General features: G+C 44.4%; 2 protein-coding genes across 7 annotated transcripts in view; one reads left to right on the top strand and one right to left on the bottom strand.

Moving 5' to 3' along the window:
- ATR (ATR serine/threonine kinase) overlaps positions 1-12,286 on the bottom strand; it is a 73,147-nt gene extending 60,861 nt beyond the window's left edge. For 4 of the 5 annotated variants that reach the window (XM_030574493.1, XM_030574494.1, XM_030574498.1 and 1 more), the window contains exons 1-6: positions 12,139-12,286; positions 11,182-11,273; positions 8,493-8,636; positions 3,419-4,308; positions 2,023-2,213; positions 883-1,071 (exon numbers count right to left, since the gene is read on the bottom strand). In XM_030574493.1, the coding sequence (XP_030430353.1) occupies positions 883-1,071; positions 2,023-2,213; positions 3,419-4,308; positions 8,493-8,636; positions 11,182-11,273; positions 12,139-12,197 (1,565 nt within the window). In that variant the 5' untranslated portion in view covers positions 12,198-12,286. The remainder of the gene's footprint in view (positions 1-882; positions 1,072-2,022; positions 2,214-3,418; positions 4,309-8,492; positions 8,637-11,181; positions 11,274-12,138) is intronic. The other variant, XM_030574497.1, reaches the window with a different exon arrangement.
- A 1,074-nt stretch (positions 12,287-13,360) lies between these two features.
- The window catches only part of PLS1 (plastin 1), an 87,216-nt gene continuing 80,608 nt past the window's right edge, over positions 13,361-19,968 (top strand). The window contains exons 1-2 of one of the 2 annotated variants that reach the window (XM_030574500.1): positions 13,373-13,447; positions 13,897-14,164. The gene's annotated coding sequence lies outside the window, so the exon portion shown is untranslated. Of the gene's footprint in view, positions 14,165-19,968 lie in introns of both variants that reach the window. The other variant, XM_030574499.1, reaches the window with a different exon arrangement.

Here is a 19,968-nt window from a genome sequence, read left to right as displayed (position 1 = left end):
CTGGCTTGTGGCATTGAGGGAGACTGGAGGAGTGAGGACTTGGTGCGGCAGATCCTTCTCCCTCCCCTGCCTCCTGAACACTGCAAACCAGCTGACTGCCACAGGCAGGAGGGAGGGGGGAAGCCTGTGCACCAAGTTCTCACTCCTCCCCCCTCCCTCCTGAACATCGCAACCAGCTGATTTCCGCGGGCAGGAGGGAGGTGGGAAGAGCAAGGACGCAGCACACCTCCCCCTCCTGCCCCTGCCCACAGCAATCAGCTGGTTTGTGGTGTCCAAGAGGCAGGGGAGGGAGAGGGAGCCTGCGCGTCGTGTCCTCGCTTCTCCTCCCTCCCTCCTGAATTCTGCAAGCCAGCTGATTGCCACAGGCAGGAGGCAGCAGAGGAGGAGTGAGGACACGGCATGTGGAGTAAAGGGGGGGAAAGAAGAGGCGGGTTAACGGTGGGGGTTTGGGGGAAAAGGGTGGCATGGGCAGGCCGAGGGTTGAGACCCCCACCCCTGGTGCTTGCAGAGTAGGGGAAGCTGCCACTGCTGTTGAGCAACGTGCTTCTCCTAGCCTACAGCACCTTCAGTCTCCTTGCCTGCCTCATTGTCTCCAGTGCCAGTGGGCTGTGCCTGTGTGGGGTAAGGCGGGGGCACCTCCCAACTATTGTACTGTACTGTATGGAAAAATAATTTCCCTGGAACCTAACCCCCGCCCCCTTTACATTCATTCTTATGGGGAAATTGGATTAACTTAACATTTTTCAGGAACATAACTACAACGTTAAGTGAGGAGTTACTGCATGTACACAGGTAATCTTATAGATGTTACACAAGTTTACAAAGGAGTTATTACACATTTACAAGACACCAGGAGACAAATGTTCAACTTGGTACTTTTACCTGTTAGAATTTTGAGAACAATGAACAGTACACAGGGCAGCTAGTCGTAGTACTACTGCAATTCCTTCTACAATGTGAAGAATGTCTGATGTCAGAGCATCCTGCTCCAGGAGAAATACTAAGGAGGCAGCTTTCTTGTTTATTGCATTCCACAGCATGCTCTTCATTTTCATGTTCACGGGACTAAGCCTGTAATTAACATTATTTTAGTTTTTAAAAGTATTTGTTCAGTAACATACAATTCCTTGTAAATGATGCTAGAACTAACCAGTTTTGGAGGTAGGAATATAGCTGTAGAAAAATGACTACTTACTTCTTATATTTTGAGAAAACGAAAAAAAAAACTTCAGAAGAATAAATTAATATTAATTCATAAGGAATAAAGCTTTGGTCACTTATTCTTGAAAAAGTCAGCCTCGCATGAAGAGCTGTAGAAGACGCAATCATCTTTTCTAAAAGTATTATCATGGGTCAAAGATGTAACTAACTCAGAAAACAGAACAATGGAGTGCTTCAGTGTTGCCCCTTGGGTGAGATGGGTTTTTTATGGTCTCTTTTGTCCGTTAATTGCAACATCAGGAACTAAAATGTGATCATTCAATTATACAAATAACGAGTAATTTTAGACAGGAACAAAACTGTATTTGTTTTTAAATTACAAATATCAACACAAATATTTTTAAAGTGAAAATGAAATACATGTAGATTATGTATTATCATGGAGTATTTCGGATTCCAGAACAAATATGATTGGGTTATATGTTGTGTTGTGTGTGGCTTAAACAAACCGACGTAAAAACTGTGAAACAGAATTTTAAAATATTACATACTCTCTATTTTGCTATTTTAATTTATAGCTATATAAAAAAATTAAAGGTTGTTTGATGTTGATGCATTAAGCAACAAAAGGTATCCTTTTTTTATTTTAAATTAAATTTGGCAAATGATGATTTAATCCATAAAATGATCTCTGTATATTTATACTTTGAAAAATAAAATTGAAAAAAGTAGATCCAATGCAGGTGTTGCATTGTAAGATGCCAAGAAGGATTACCTTAAATGCAACTATTTCATCATCCAGTTAACTGACAAGATCTAATCAAACTGCTATAGAAAATAGTTATTGAATAAATATCATACGCTGCTGGCACTGGTGATTTCTTTGGATGCTTTATTGATAGACTTAGCCGTTGCTTTTTTTCTGGAATTTCATCACTACTACTGCTCCATCCATCTGTATCAGAGGTATCCAGCTGGTTCCGACACTGAAGCTCCTGAATGATTTCCAGCCCTTCTGTTTTTAATGCTGCATAAAGTGGACTCACCAGATACTACAACAGACAAATGTGCACACACACAAAAGTAGTATTAAGTATGCTGTTTCTTTTTTTGTCAACAGAGATGAGGAGGTGGCAATATTTTGTACAAATGTTTCACAAGTTTATGTCAGTTCCAGAAAGTGGAAAAAACTCCTGTACAAGAATCTGGTTCCACAAACACTTATACACATGGAAAATTAACTTACAAGAGTAATTCCACTGAACTCTAAAAAACTGTATAGAAGTACTTATGTGAATAAGTGTTTTCATGTCTCTCAGTTATGTGTCAAAAGCTTTCATACACCAGTGCAGCTTTCTGTGCTCTTTTCGGAGAGTGGACTGCTATTGCTAGTTCTCTTTCGTTCACATTATTTAGCCATTAGTCAGGATTATCCATTCAGTCTGTTTTATTCCCTTATTTTATCTATGCAATAAATATCAGGGAAACATGTTACTTCTATGCCACTTATTTTTGTACTTTACTTAGGTTTAGAAACCAACTTTGCACAGAGACCTTGAAAATCCAGCACGGGTTTCCTGTTTGCTAGACTACAGTGCTGCAGGTAGTCTTTATCTAGTCAGGTAATTTTACTAGTGTTGTATGAAATTGTTATCTGCTCCTGTATACTGTTAACCTGTCCTGTCATAAACTACATACATATCTGTAGCCTCTCCTAAATTTCACAGATTTTTTTTTAATAAAAGTTCAATAAGATTCCCCCAACCACTATACAAACACATCAACAGCATCTTGGCCGGAAGAAACATTATCTAACTTCTCAATCTTTCACATATAACTAAAGATGACCAATCTACATTCATTAAAAACAACCTATTTATTAACAGAACTCAAAAAATGTGCTAGGCACTTTAAAGTATAAATAAAGATACACGGTACATTCTTCAGGACAGGGACAATCTTGAGCCTCAATTCTACATGATGATGTGTGTGAGCAAGACCCTGTACCTGCATGGAGCTCTACTAGCTTCATGTGGCTCCATGCAGGCAGAAAGGTCCACCCATACACATCACATAGCAGAATTAGAGCCTGAATTTAGATATTATATAATTACAGAAACACAAAGAAAGAAGGACATGATTTACCCATAACCCAATAACCTACCTTAAGACATTTCTGAAACACTTAGTTTCTAGGTATTCTTCCTCACATAGATCGATTACAAAAACAACAATTTTTTTTTTCAGATTAACCTACCTCTTGTTCTTCTTGACTTCCAACTACATCAACAAAAATTCCACAGATGGTGCAGATATGGACCTTTCTTACTTGTAAAGCAGATTCATATCCAGCTGGAACAAACTTCAGAAAGTACTGAAGTATGTGATACAAAGCAGCTTTCAACTTTTCAGACTTAAGCTGTCTAAGCACATCAGCTTCAAACAGTGCTCGGAGCTTCTCTAACAGCATATTCAGGTAGACAGGTTCAATATTTACATAAGAATCTGTTTCAAAGGGAAATAATGTCCTCACCAAGCGTAACAGTGGTTCTCCAAAGAGTTCTAGTTTTCCAACATCCATTTCAAGTACTGACTGTAAGATTCCAAAAAAGACTGTGAAGAAAATGCCAGCAGGCTGTTGTGGTGGCCCTCCTAATTGGATCAATTTTATTAAAAGGTTGAAGGCTAAAGCTTTAATTTTTGGTCTACCATACTCCAACAGTGAGCAACCTATCCCCCACAGAATAAGGTCCTCTCTTGGAAAAAAAACATCAGAAACAATGTCAATCAGAATGGTCATTAATGTAATTTCCAAGCATTCCACATCATGCATGCCCATCAACTGTAAAGTGGCTGAGCTTAAATAACCTAGATTTTCATTTGTGTTGCTTAAAAATCTGTTTATCACCACTGGCCAGACTAACAAGTTCCTCTGAAGCTGCCTCTGTATATTTCTTTCATGCAAGAAAATTAGATCTTGGAAAAGTTGCAGTAAATCTTTTGTCAGCACCTCAAAAACAGTGCAGCTTTTCGCTTTAAAAAGAAACAAGAGAGAGCAGATAACGTCACAGATGTTCTTGTGTAACACGTGGCAGTTTGGAGCTGCAGCAATTCGCAGAAGTCTTGTTATAATCCAGTTACTAAATTCTAAATAGAAAGAAAAACACACACAGAGGAAACATTGTGATTCATATGCTACAGGATTTACTCTTTAGAGAAAACTATGTAAATAATGTTTCATTAACAACTATACTTAGCCCTCACACCCCACCAAAGATGACATGAGTATAATTGGCCACAATAAATTGTACTAGGGTGTCTAAAATATCCATCTCATGTCACAGCCCATGGCTGACAGCCTATTCCTGCACAGTTTTCTTCCTTCACTATGGCTACTCTAAGCCCTGGTCTACACTACGAGTTAGGTCAAATTTACCAGCGTTACATCGATTTAACCCTGCACCCGTCCACATGACAAAGCTGTTTTTTTCAACTTAAAGGGCTCTTAAAATCGATTACTGTACTCCTCCCCCAACAAGGGGATTAGCGCTGAAATCGACCTTGCCGGGTCGAATTTGGGGTAGTGTGGTCGCAATTCGACGGTCTTGGCCTCTGGGAGCTATCCCATAGTGCTCCACTGTGACCACTCTGGACAGTGCTCTCAACTCAGATGCACTGGCCAGGTAGACAGGAAAAGCCCCACGAACTTTTGAATCTCATTTCTTGTTTGGCCAGAGTGGCAATATGCAGGTGAGTGCAGATCTCATCAGCAAAGGTGACCATGATGGAGTCCCAGAATTGCAAAAGAGCGCCAGCATGGACTGAACAGAAGCTACGGGATCTGATTGCTGTATGGGGAATCGAATCTGTGCTATCAGAACTCCATTCCAAAATATGAAATACCCAAACACTTGAAAAAATCTCCAAGGGCATGAAGGACAGAGGCTATAACAGGGACCCGCAGTAGTGCCATGTGAAACTTAAGGAGCTGAGGCAAGCCTGCCAAAACACCAGAGAGGGAAACGGCCGCTCCGGGTCAGAGCCACCGACATGCTGCTTCTATGATGAACTGCATGCCATTCTAAGAGGTGCCCCTATGTGGGGACTTATCCTCCCTACTCTGATGGAGTGCGGCGCTGGACCGGGGTTGTGTCCGGGCTCTTCGCGTGGAGCCGCCGCCTCCTCGCTGCCTCCTTGCTTCCCCCCGGGCCGGTCTCTCTGCTGCCGCCGTCCGGGAGAGGAGGCGAGCGGCTCGGGCCGCGGCCCCCGCTCCTCGCTCCCTCTCATGCGCTCTGACGCCGGGCGCTGCTGGGGCCCCGGCCGGGCAGCGCGGGGAGCCCAGGCGGCCGGGCTCGGCGCCGCTCCCGCTCTGATCTCGGGTATGTGTGGGTCTCTGCGCAGGGCGCTCCGCGGGCAGAGGTGGGTGGCAGCTGTCACACGTGAGTGTCCGTTGCCTCCTCAGCTGGAGTCCTGTGGCTATGGCTGGGGGGGCTGGTCCGAGCCGCTTGTTTTCTGTGTTTCACACGGAGCGATTGGTTCAGGAGAGGAGAGGGGAGGAGGCTGTAGATCCTTCTTTGTGTGGTCGGGGATTGCGTTGTTGCGGTTGGCCAATCGCGTGATTAGAGGCATGGTAAGCGCGTGATTTTTCTTTCTGTCCAATTAGATTGCTAGCATGTATGATGTTAGCCCACATGATTGGTTCTTATGTAACCAGACTTAACTATATAAGGAGGTAGTGGAAAAGAATAAAGGTGATTCCTGACTTGTTTGCAGCTGTGTTGACTGTGTGAATTTTCTTCGCTCCGCATGAGATACCACACCCCTATAACTACCCCACGCCTGTGCTTTGACTCCGTCAATGGCGTAGCATGCAACAGGAATGCAGGTTTCGCGGCCAGTACAGCTACTGGAAAAGTCTGTTAACTTGTCTGGGGATGGAGTGGAAATCATCCAGGGACATCTCCATGAAGCTCTCCTAGATGTACTCCCAAAGCCTTTGAAAAAGGTTTCTGGGGAGGGCAGCCTTATTCCATTCTCCATGGTAGGACACTTTACCACGCCAGGCCAGTAGCACGCAGTCTGGAAACATTGCATAACAAAAGAATGGCAGCGTATGGTCTCGGTGTTTGCTGGCATATAAGCAACATCCATTCTTTATCTCTCTGCGTTATCCTCAGGAAAGTGATATCATTCATGGTCACCTGGTTGAAACAGGGTGATTTCATTAAGGGGACGTTCAGAGGTGCCCGTTCCTGCTGGGCTGTTTGCCTGTGGCTGAACAGAAATGTTCCCCACTGTTAGCTACGCAGTGAGAGGAGGGATGAAGTGATCATCCCAGAGAATTGGGTGTGTGGGTGGGCAGTGGAGGGAGGGGGAGTGTCAGTTGGGTTTGTGCTGCATGTTAACCTGAAAACTGCAGCCCTTCCTTTTGAATTGCCAACCCATTTTAAATAGAGTCTACCCATTGTTCTCTAAACTGTGTCTTTCTAACTACCACTCTCTTTTTTTTCCCCTCCACCAGCTGCAAATGTTTCAACGCTCACACTATCTATCTTCTTCTTCCCAGAGGCTAGTGTGAAAGGTAAAAAAAAACCGCACTTGCGATGAAATGTTCTCTGAGCTCATGCAGTTCTCCCACACGGAAAGAGCCCAGCAGAATGCATGGAGGCAGACAATGTCAGAGTCCAGGAAAGCACAATATGAACACAAGGACAGGTGATGGGCTGAAGATAGTAGGTGGCATCAGGTTGGTGACAAAAGGCAAGAAGCAATGCTGAGGCTACTGAAGGAACAAACTGATATGCTCCGGCATATGGCTGAGGTTCAGAAAAAGCAGCATGAGCACAGACCGCCACTACAGACCCTGTGTAACCACCCGCCCTTCTTCCCAAGTTCCATAGCCTCCTCACCCAGATGCCCAAGAACATGGTGGGGGGGGCCTCCGGACACCCAACCACTCCACCCCAGAGGACTGCCCAAGCAACATAAAGCTGGAATTCAGTAAGTTTTAAAGTGTAGTGTGACCTTGTCCTTCCCTCTTTCCCCACCCCACCCGGTGCTTCCCTTCTCCCTCACCCCTCCAGGGATAACTTGGCAGTTATCCCCCTATGTATGTGATGAATTAATAAAGAATGTATGAATGTGAAGCAACAATTACTTTATTAGAAAGCAACAAAGAGTCCTGTGGCACCTTATAGACTAACAGATGTATTGGAGCATAAGCTTTGGCACCTTATAGACTAACAGATGTATTGGAGCATAAGCTTTGGCACCTTATAGACTAACAGATGTATTGGAGCATAAGCTTTCGTGGGTGAATACCCACTTTGTCAGCTGAGTGGGCTCCATGCTTGCCGTGGTATGGCGCCTGCACGGGTAACCCAGGAAATAAGGCTCGAAATGATTGTCTGCCATTGGTTTCACGGAGGAAGGGAGGGAGGGGGGCCTGACGACATGTACCCAGAACCAGCCACGACAATGTTTTTGACCCAACAGGCATTGGGAGCTCAACCCAGAATGCCAGTGGGCGGCAGAGACTGTGGGATAGCTACTACAGTGCAATGCTCTGGAAGTCAATGCTAGCCTTGGTACTGTGGACACACTCCACCAAGTTAATGGTCTTGAGTGGGGACATACACACAATTGATTGTATAAAATCGATTTCTAAAAAAATCAACTTCTATAAATTTGACCTAATCTCGTAGTGTAGACATACCCTCAGTCTTTCCTGTTTCCTCTTAGGCAAAAAGCTAACCTCATTACCCTCACTGCCCACCAGTTTTCAGCAACTAGCCCACTCTTCAGCACAGAGCTATTCTTGATTTCATGTAAGAAGATTTCCATCCCTTAGCCTCTGTTGCAACCACACACTGCCTCCATATTGCTTCTTCCAGGAATGGGACGTTCATTGAGAAGGATTCAAGAAGAGGAAGTGAATCCCAGAGGAACTGATTTTGGGTCGGGACACCTGTCTCAATATACGCTCCTAACCGCTGCAGATCCTTCTTCTGTCTCTTTGGCATGCCACCTCTTAGCATGCTTGTCAAAACCCAAGAAATTACCACATCTTCAGGATATCTCCAAGATGAATCAGAGGATACTACTATGTCCTTAGAGATGTATTATGCAATCCACACGTACAGAAATCTAATGCATCATACATTTAAAACAGGCCATCAAATACTCATTTAATTCACAACATGCAAAACAAGCACATGAAAGAGAGCAAAAATGGGGACACAGATATTTGTTTAATCTGCTGGGCATAATATGGAAATGTAATAGGTTATTTTCAGTGCTTAAATTAAGCAAAAATGTTTCAGAAAACTCACCAATGCAACTGCACTCAGTTTCCTGGTGATTTTCACTCACATTTACAAACATAAGGGGTGAAGATTTCATGATGTGTTGAATAAAATCAAGGAGCATCACAGAACTTGGCTGAGAATCAGTTTTCTTGACAAGTTCCAAAGCAACTGAAAAGAAAATAAATATTCCCATTGCTACAGCACCTTAGTAACTTCAAACCTCAAGGAAAGAAACATTTCCATTATGGGAACTACTGTAGTGAAACACAATATGGGTTTTGTATGGCTACAAATCAGGAGAATATTTCATTATTACATGTTCACAATATACATACTCAACTGTAGATACTGTATTCTGCTGTATGTCACATTAATATATATGAAGAATTCAATTATAAAAATATATTTGCCTTAATTACTCATATGGGTACTATCAACATGTATTAAAAAGCAATTCTTTTAATACCACTTGTATATACAACCAGTAGAAAATGGCAAACAGTAAGACTTGCTGTTTTTCCCAATCCAAACTTGATGGAAGTTAGAGAAACCCAAGCAGAAAATACAGTAAAAATTATTTTAAGGCTGGAAGAAATGTAAGACCCCTCTCACCACCCCCACAACCTGTTGAATCCAATACATTCAATGAAATAATTAAGAAATCCTGGATTATCCCATAGTTAGCTTGCACAACCAACCAAAAACCTCTAACTACACTATCTCAGATTTTTCTAAATCCTCATGGTTTATAGAACAAGACCAAGGAGAAGTTATTTATACAAAATTCCCAGGATCAGATAGCAATTAAATTACCAGAGGATTTATGTGATAATGTCCATGTATTCAGAAGCAACATTCAAAGCAGATTTTTTTATTAGTAGAAAAACAGTGAGACAGAAGATCTCAGTCACCTCATGTGTCTCAAGAAATAACAAACACATCATAGTGTATGTCATATACGTGCGTATTACTTACATTACCAGTTCATTAAGCAAAGAGCCATATCTAATCTACTGGATAATATCATGTCCCTGAAATATCTATTCATATATCTGCAGCAAAGTTGTTATACAAATACAAGACAAAGGGGATGCATGTATTCTAGAAACAGCAGAGCTTTGTTAATTCACACTGACAACTAAGAGCTCCACTATGAATTAACATGTATTAATATTTATTATAACAGCATTCTAAAATTAAAAAATTAACTACAAATATTGACATAAGAACTAATCCTGCAAATCCTTTTTATGTGAATAGGGCCCTACCAATTTCACAGCCGTGAAAAACATGTCATGGACCGTGAAATCATCCCTTCCCCATGAAATCTGCTCTCCCTTGCTGATGGAAGCCCTGGACTCCTAGCTGATAGTCCAGACATGCTGGGGAGGGACAGGAGTTGCCCTTCCCCTGCATGGCTGTTCTAGGTGGGGAGATCACACACACCTCCAAAGACAATGCAGAAATGAGGGTGGTACACCCTCACTCCTGCATTGCAGCAACCCAAGAGTTGGGCTCCAGGCTTCTGTGCCCTCCACCCTTGCATGGCTCCTGCTGCAGCACCGAGCGACAAGCTCAGGGATTCCTCCCCCAGTGGCTCTTGCTGGGCTGGGGGCCTCTGCTCCTGGTGGCTGCAGCCAAGGCAGCCTGATCTCTGGGGTTCTGCACCCTCACCTCACAACTCCTGCAGCAGCTCCGGGCACCAAGCTTCCTCCCCTGGCAGCTCTGCCCCTCTCCTGCACGCCAGCCAGGGCTCAGGGCTTCCACCTTCCCTAGAAGCTCTGGGCTTCTGCCCCCTGCCACTCCAAACAGAGCTCGGGGCAGCCTGGGCTTGGGGCCTCTGCCCCCTAGCCACAGCTCAGGGCAGCCTGGCTCGAGGCTTCAGCCCTGCAGCTGGTGCTCGGGGCTTCTTCCCCCAGGGCTCCTGCTGGGGCTCAGGGTGACCCAGTTGGGGGTTCTGCCCCAGGGCTTCTTTGGGGGCACCCATTTTTCTAGGGGGGGCTCCCAAATTGGTCAGGGGCCCCTACCTTAATCTGTCACTGGCTTGGACTAGCAGCTAGAAGCCCCCAACTGGGGTACTCCTAGCAGCATGGGGGAGATCCTACCCACTTCCCCCTCCGGGAACCTCCTGTAACTGCAAGCTCAGAGACTGCTGCCTAGGCAGCACAGAAGTGAGGGTGGCAATCTTAGGACTGCCTACCCTCCCTCCCCCCACACACACACCAACTTTGCAAACCCCATCCCCCCACAATCCCATTTTGAGTCAGGACCCCCACAGTCACAACATCTGAAATTGTGAAACTGACCAATTTTCAAACCCTCTGGCTGTGAAATTGACCAGAATGGACCATGAATTTGGTAGGGCCCTCCTTATCAGCAAGTAAGAGTTTTCAGGATCTGAACCTCAAAAGTACATTTTACGATGCAGAAGCCTTCATATTTAATGCATCATAATAGCTGTTTATTTATTCTTACAATTATAGTTTAGGTTTAAATATACTAATTTATATTGTACGAGTAAGTACTTTGTTATGTATTTTATAAAAAATAATTAAATCAAGACAACATGAGACCTCGTTTTGTTACTAAATGTGTGTTGAAGTGAGAGGAAGAAAGTACCAAGTTTTTTATGATAATGTACAAAATGCAGATTAGCATGGTTCCACTGTATTTGAAAGAAAGGGATATGCCACTAAAAACCTGCTTTACTTACCAACATCAACATCTGTAAGTATTCTGTCAATGAACTGGCACAGAATTTGTCTTGGCTTCTGCACAACAGTATTATATTCCTCTGGATTGGCACTGAAATTAAAAATAAAGCTAGTTATAAAATGTATGTTACCACCTGAATACTTTTTCATCTTAAAGTAAAAAAAAATCAGTTATTTAAGATGTCTGAGCAATTCAATATTATACACTAAATTTCAGATTTAGCATTGGTTCCTTCTAAAAGTCTTTAAAATCAGAAAAGGTTATACTATGTATGAGAGAAGCAGGATTGTCAGGTACTGCACTGGGATGCAGAAAATCTGGTTTCTATTCCTGGCTTTCCCATAGTCTTGTCACGTGACTTAGAACAACCTCTCTGTATAATGGTACTAATAATACTTTCCTACATCATAGCACTGTTGTGAGGATAAATCATTAGCATGTCTGAGGCGCTAAGATATTGCAGTGAGTGAGCATCGTAGATAAACCTATAAACAAACAAGTGATCGAGAAAGCTTTGCAGAGTTAAATAACACAAAGACAAAGTTAATAATAAAACAGCAGCAGAGAGACTGTCAGAGGTTCACACACTGAAAAGGGCTTCATAGATTTTAGAACAGATGGAGAGTAGATGAGGTCAGAGAGAAGTGTCCTGGGAGTTCAACCATCATGAGGGATTTTTTGCAATATTTCTTTCAAATAATATTTAAAGTGTTATTTCTAGTTGTTTTTAATAGGGCCGCATGTAAATCATCATCACAGCTTGGGGACCCAGCTGCCACGGCACATAAGGAAATCATGCTACGGCTCTGCTACAATGCTCATCTGGGGACCAGCGCTGACAACCCAGCGTTTGCTGAGTGGGTTTCCACGGGACTTGGCGGAGCTTCAACAGGCGCAGCAGGCTCTGAAGGGCCCGAGGAAAGGCGGTGTCTGTGCAGGGTCGCTGCAGACCTACCTGCCCAGCTCCCTGAGGGCTGGGATCATAGAGGCCAGCTCCAGCCCCTGCTCGGCCATTGCTGCAGCAGCCTCGCTGGCTGGGAAACGCCGCCACTCGCGCTGCAAGCTGAAGCGGGAGAAAGAGCTCTGGACGGTGCCCGGCTGGGCTCAAAACGCCTCAGTCAGTTCCTAGCAAGCCGTAGAGCAAACGCGTTCTCCTTGCTGGTCTGTTGCTCTGACGCGCCGCGCGCGCGCAGCTTTGTCTCAGCTAAAAGCAATTCATGAGAGAGACAGTGATGAAGGTATTACAGCACAGACTTTGAGGGCTGGAGAGGAAACACTTTTTAACAAATACATAATTAATCTACCGCTGATAATTCACTGCAGCTCAGCAATGCGCTGACTGCAGGAGTTGTACATTCGGGATTTAAAAGTGAAAATAAAGAAATAACACATTCTCTAGGCAGTTCACCCCAATTGCACAAATCAGCATACTGGCAAGTATGCAGGGACCTTAATGGCTTTTATTGCTATGGGGATGCCAGCACCCCAATTTCTCTGTCTCAAATAGACGGAATGCAATGGCAATCTTTTTCACTCACCGCAATATTGTACAGACAACATTTGAAGCCATTCAATCCAGATAATAGATTTACAAGTACTGTGTATTTATTCACCTGATTTAAAACTCAAGCAGTTTCTTTCAATCCCAGGTTTTTAATTACCCTCGAGAGATTTGTCACTGCCAACAACCTATCAACTTTTCAGGGACCACGTGTGTAAAACAAAAAGAGGGAGGGAAAAAGATCACAAGAAAAATAGGAATGCAGGAAGTTCCTCATGAGATGGAAGTCATACTTTGTAATCATCAATAACATTTTTCTGCTTCGTGAGCTATTTTTCCCCATTGGTGTCTAGTAATGAAAGAGGTCTGAGGTAAACTTGGCTCTAAAATTAGGTCTCGTGGATAATTATGCAGAGAAAGTTCCTTCAAGTCACCAGCAGACTCACAGCACAGCGCAAGTCTGAGGAGCTCCCCGGGAGATTCCTTTCGGGGGCAGGGCCGGCGCTACCAGGGCTCTAGGATTATTGAGGGGGCGGCGGTGGGGCAGGCGCCTCCAGTGGAGCTGCCGTGCCGCAGCCATGCCTGCGGATGGTCGGCTGCTCCCGCGGTTCCCGGTGGACCTCCCGCAGGCATGCCTGCAGCAGCTCCAGCTCCACCGGAGCCGCGGGATCAGCGCGGGGGGCGGCGAAATGGCCGTGCGCCTAGGGCGCGAGAAACCCTGGCGCCGATCCTCTTCGGGGGAGGAAAAGTTCTCAGATTCAAGGTTGGCTTTAGGCGTGTGGGCAACAGAGTACTAGCCGAGATACCAGATTTAAGGGGTCGCTGAACCTTAGTGCGAACTGACCAGTATGGGACGCCCTGGCCCACGATTATTTTTGTTGTATCATCTCGCTATTCTTCACTATACCGGAGCAAGGATACGCAAAACTGGGGCTCTTATTGGGGAGGCAGGCAGCCCGCTCCGCCTCCCTGCCCGGAATGGGGGCCGTGGACTCTGCCCGGCATCATCCCGTGTTAATACTTCTTTTTCAAGAGGGTTTTAAAGCAGTGAATTCTGTTGCCCTGTGATGCCCCTGCACTAAGAAACATGCCACCCTCCTAGTTACCTCCCAATTACCCAGCAAGGGCAGGGCCCCTGGTTTCCCTCTCCAGCTTACTCCTCAAGGGCAGGGATCCTTGGTACCCCCATCATTGTAATTCCTTAGGCCACAGACTATCTAATGAAGACACTGGACACGGACACCTTGGTAGTGCCACTCAGTCCTGGCCAGCCCTCTGGAGGGAGCTCGCCACTCGGAGCCGAGCGCCGCTCCAGGGACGCAGTACGATTGGCCTCAGCAGCTGCCTGTCCAGCGGATGTTCGGTGGCTCCCAGTAGCTAGTAGCCGGTGTCTTCTAGTTCGCAGCAAGTATTTTAGCCGCGGTTGGGACAGGCGCCGGAGCTGGAGCAGGAGGAGGAACTGAGACAAGACCAGCAGCAGGTAAAGGGGCCCTTGTATTAAATGTGCCCTCCAGTCACCTTTTGGAGGGCGGGGGAGGTTCCTTGGCTTTGCTGAGAAGATGTATTTAATGTGGTTCCCGTATCTCTGGCACAACTTTACGCTTTTTACAGTGCATTCTAGCCAGCCAGCTGCTGCTCTCATTGGGAGGGTTATATTCAATATATTTCGAAACATTCATTTATTTTTAAATTTACATTTTAATCATTCTAAACAGACTTTAACACATAAAATATGAAAAACAGAATAAAATCCCCCAAAAGGCACTTGCAGAAAGTTGATCATGAGGAACTAGACCTATCAGATCTCACCTTGACAACATGCTTGCTCACGCCAGACACCAAATTAAAGTTATATTTTAATAGAGTGAATAGGATATGATGGAGAATACGGAGCTCTTTTGAATCATATATTGCCCTACATAGTCAGTCTGCAGGATATGGAAACAAAGAACGAGTTTTCCCAGTGTGTGAGTCTAAATGTAGATATTAATAGCAAGGAGACTAGGCAAGGGGGAATTGTAGTTTTGATTTTTCTTTCCTAATTGGGAGATAGTGTCTTTATTGTATTTGTTTTCAATCATATAAACCTCTTGCTTGTATTGTTTATGGTGATGCATGTAAGCACATGCTGAAATAAAATCCTCTTGTGGTTTCTGTTTCTGGTGCTAGTTTCCCAGCTCTGAAGCTTGAATGTTGCATGTAAAAGAGACAAAGAAATGAAATGGATGTGCCCTTGTCGCAATATCTGAATAATTTTAAATGAATGCTCTTCAGGAAGTTGTTGGGAGTTCACTTTTCAGTCATAATTGGTCACACTTTTCCCCCCATGATATGTAATATATACAGCTAAATTTAAATATGTCTGCTTGATCTACCCTTTCAAAATCAAAGCCCTATTTGATATGATAGGAAGGAAATGGGATATTTCAGGAGACTTTCAAACACACAATTATGTTTAATCTTTATTTTTTTAATTATTTATTGCAGTATTTGCTGCTAGTAGAACATACTGTATATACCAACCCCTTTGAGTGTCATTCCCAATGTGCAGTCAGCAGCCCTAAGCTTTGCCTGGTGCCTGCCATGTGGCACTGAATTATGAAATGAAAAGACCAGAGATCAGATTAAACCAGAGATCCAATTTGCAATTTTCTGGTAGGCATATACATTTCTCCAGAATTTAACCTTTAATTTAAAAAACAATTGTCCAGCCCTTAGGGTTGTGAAGATAACCTTCCAAATGTGAACTGATGCAGCACTGTTTTCCTGAGTCTGCAACTAAGGAAAAATAATAGAAAAAAATGTGAACTACATTATTTGTATTAACTTTGTACACAATGGCAGTTCAAATGTCAACATTATTAACTGTTTAATTGCTGGTAATTTTAGGAAAAACATCTAGCTATTTTGGGACTGTAGGACCAATGTGGGTAGAGTATTAGCATTTTTTTAGTTCCTGTCACAAGCCCAGAGAGGGTGTATAACACAATTTTATTAGGCAATAGGGTACATAAGAGCACCACTAGGACACAGAAGTGCTTAAATCAGTATTTTTCCTTACAAGCCTCCTAGTCCAGCAGTGAAATCACAATAATACATTTATGACATATATTTCTATAACATTTCACTGTGTTATAAATTCAGGATTATATATAATTTCATTTTAAGACAGGGCCAGCTACTATCATATGCCAATTATGTCAGTATGTGATACTCCTGCTTTTTCTGCGAGTGCCTCTTCTATGAAATGGCTTTATCTAACAGTCCACCACAACCAAGTCCCCTGATATAGAAACAATTAATTGTGGGAGCCTAAGTTTCTCCCATTTGTCCAGGCTCCCCCTGCTATTTCCTTTAAAATGATGTAATCTTATTGCCAAATCTCCCTGTGCCTGCCCTGCTCTATTGCTAAAATTCTTCAATATTCCCCTAATGGCAAGAAACCTTGACTTGCCTCATACTCAAATCCCAACGTACTATGTGGACTATAGAAATCTTCTAGAGGCTCCATATGTCTTATATTTTACAGAGCCCAACAAAACCCAGAACCATCCCTGTTTCAGTATCCATTTGCAAAGACCAGACAGACAATAAGTTGCTCATAACTTTTTTTTTTTGACAAGGATCACTTCTTCTATCTCCCTTTGCTGACATTCTCATTTTCTTTTGAAGTCCTTGCAAGCTCCTAATTAGCATTTGATTTAGTATGTTAATAGACTTCTATTGTAAGAAACATAATTGTCAGATAAGGAAATATGTGTCTCCCACCTACTGTCTGGAGAAGTTTGTCTCAGGACATGACTGATCTCCCTTTAACTACAAGGCCTTAATTTACAATGTGTATATACATATCTTCTTACACACTATCTGCACATGCATCTCACAATTATTATCATGACCAGTGTGATGCAGACTTCATTAGAGGCCTTACATGACATTCCTTGGCAGACTAGTGTGTCACAAGGCAGAGGGCATCCCTGTAACATTTATGTACCTCTGAGCCCTCTCCCAGTTGGTACAAAGAGGTCCCTGGGTCACAGTCACATCATCGACTCACCTGAGCCAGGGGCATCTTGAGGAATAAGCTTGCCTAATTTTCAGGAGCCCAGTTAATGTCTAACTCAGGATGAGCCACCTAAGCCTTACTTTCCACAGAATAAATCATAAGTCTCTCATTGAGCTAAGCAAAAAGTACAGTCCGAATTAGTCTCTGACCAGGCATGACTTCACACAGAATTGACCTTTAATAGAAGCAGCCAGCCTTTTTTATCTGGCCTGATGGGCCCTGGTTGGCCTCTGACTGCTCTTAGTCCTTCTAGATGCATGAGGACTAAGTAGTTCTTGTTCTTCCAGTAGCTGACCCAAGGCAAACCCTGAAGGGCCAAATTCCCTGCCCTTCTCTTCTTAAAGGGCCACTTCCAAGGGCAAGGTATACTAAGGCAGTCAGGTCTTTGGCAGGAGGCACAGAATCCCTGGTACACTCCATCATAAACCAATGCACAGTGCAGCTGCTGTGCTAGCATTTGGTGCACTAGGAAATGTTGACCCACTGAAGGATGGCATGATGATCAGACCTGCTCAGAGAAGGGCAGTCAGGTTGGTGGAATGAATACCTGGGCCTTATAGATACCAATTTTATGTGAGAGCAAGGTTCTGATTATAATTTATGGGGCTACAAGTACACCTGACAGCCTATGTGTTTACCTGAAGGTTTATTTCCATATATGGTCATGAATGTTTGCACTAACCTATCTGACAGAACGGAGGATTGCCTTGTAGATTTTACTGTTTGACTGTACATCATAAAACTAGAATGGAATGGCACAAGTTAAAATGAAAGTAAAACCTAGTCCTTAAAATGAATACAGTAATTGTAATATTAGTTTGATTACTGAAAATAAAATAAGAGATAAATAAAAATTGATTAGAAGAAAAGATTTAAAAATAAAACATTAGGTAAGGACTGAAAACTAACTGGCCCCTAAAAAGCAAATGGGTAGAAATTCAACTATATGACAAAATCTGTTACAATAGAGCAAGTAAAGAAAATATAATACATCACAAACAAGTAAAAATGTTTCTTGTGTCTCTTTTGTTTTAGATCTATATGTTATATATATATAAGCCCTGATCTTGAAAACACTTATGCTTTAGCTTAATTTAACTTAGATGAGAAGTCCCACTGATTTTAATGGGTTTACTCATGGTGTAAATTTAAGCATATGTGTAACTGCATAATTAGTAGTTATTTGGGGTTGGGATTGCATGTTTGTAAAGCATCTAACACATTTTTGGTGCTATAAAAATTGAATTCTGCCAAGCCTATTTATATTTTTATTTTTCATATATGTAATTCTGATGGATAATCACAGTTGCTGGAGATTATGGAGGTAGGTCTGGAAAATGATTAAATAACAGTAGATACTGAGATTTAAAAAGTTAGAGTTTCATAAACTGTCAACATTGGATGTCAAAATATGCAAAGTAAATGCCCTTAAATCAAGAAATCATACCTGTTTTCACAATTAATTGAATTGAAAGGGTGGATTTTATGTTCCCAGAACTTCTGCATTCAATCAGCATAAAGTCAAAAATATATGGGCTTTGTGTGGATGGAACAGATTTCATTTCATATAAAAGTTTGCACCCATATCCTTATGCTTAGCACCCATATAACATACCAATAGCATCTAGAGCCTGTCTTTTTATACCAGTGACTAATTAAAGAGAATATTTTCATAGCACTCAGAAAGACATGTGGAATACTTAAGGCAGAAATTCTTCACATTCTTGGGAGTAATTGTTGCTGTGAGAAACCAAATAGTCATTGGATCTAAAACTGATCAACGAAATGGCACTGGATGATACCTGTAATAGGATTGGATTCCAGCAAATAGAATAATCACCAGAGGTGGCAGGTTTGTAGAAATTTTGGTGGTGCTCAGAACCAGCCCCTCCAGACTCCTCCCCCCACCTGCCTAAGGCTCTGGGAGGAAGTTTGGGTGCAGAAGGGGTGAGAGGCTGGGCTCTGGGAGGGAGTTTGGGTGGGGGAGGGGGTCCGGGGTGCAGGCTCTGAGATGGAGTTTGGGTGTAGGCTCTGGGCTGGGGCAAGGGGTGGGAGTGCAGGAGGGGGTGAGGGATGCAGGCTCTGGGAGGGAGTTTGGGGGCAGGAGAGGGTATGTGAGAAGGGGGTAGAGATGCAGGCTCTGGGATGGAGTTTGGGTGTGGGCTCTGGGCTGGGGCGGGGGCGGTGTGTGCAGTAGTGGTAACGGGTGCAGGCTCTGGGAGGGGGTGCGGAGGGAGGGGGTGCAGGCTCTGGGAGGGAATTTGGGGGTAGGAGGGGGTGCGGAGGGAGGGGGTGCAGTGATGAGGGCTGTGGGGTGTGTCTGGGGATGAGGGGTTTGGGGTGTGGGAAGGGCTCAGGGTTAGGGCAAAAGGTGGTGGGGGTGAGGGCTCTCGGGCCGGGGATGAAGGGTTTGGGGTGTTAGAGAGGCTCAGTGCTAGGGCACAGGGTTGGGGTGCAGGGGGGCTAGGGGTCTGGCTGGGGATGCGGGCTCTGGGGTGGGGAATGGCTGGGGATGAGTTTGGGGTGCAGGCGGGCTGCCCCGGGGCTGGGGCCAGAAAGGAGGACTCCTCTCAGCCCTTTCCCTGCTGGCAGCAGTGAGCTCTGGGGTAGAGGCCCCACCCCTTTCCCCTCGCAGCACACTCATCCTGCACCACTGTCACTGCACATGTTCCTAGGGCCTCTCTCAGGTCCAGAAATCCCCTTCGCCTCCCCTCTGGTGGGTGCCAGGATGCGGGGGGAGCTGCCATCACATATGCGCCTCCTCCTCTGCTGCTGCCCCTCACTGTAGCCTCATTGGGGGTAGGGGATGGGGCTGCCCTTTGCCCAGTGTTGGGCAGGAGCAGTGACTATGAGCAGGGGGGAGGAAAAAGGAAGGGACTCCAAGGCAGAAGGGCAGGAGCAGGACAGTCTGCCCTGGCACTGGCAGATGGGTGGCACTAGGACCCTGCAGCAGCAGTTGATACCGGGAGCCAGAAGAGCGGAGTCAGGGTGGAGCTGCAGGGGAGAGGCAGGGATGCTCCGGGGAGGTGCATGGGGGCATCAAGTGGGGGCCAGAGGACATTCGGGGGAGGTGAGGGGTGGGGCGGCAGGCAGGGCCGGGAGAGAGATCTTGCCCCAAACATTGGTGGAGGTGGGCCCCCAGGCCCTGATTATTGCTGGAACCTGGGCATCATGGCCCCATATAACTTCCTGCCCCAATAATCACAGTAGCTAAGGAG

This window comes from Gopherus evgoodei, chromosome 9 (genome assembly GCF_007399415.2).
Source record: "Gopherus evgoodei ecotype Sinaloan lineage chromosome 9, rGopEvg1_v1.p, whole genome shotgun sequence".
NCBI lineage: Eukaryota > Metazoa > Chordata > Testudines > Testudinidae > Gopherus > Gopherus evgoodei.
Note: the sequence above shows the minus strand (reverse complement) of the source record. Positions and strands in the feature narration are given on the sequence as shown.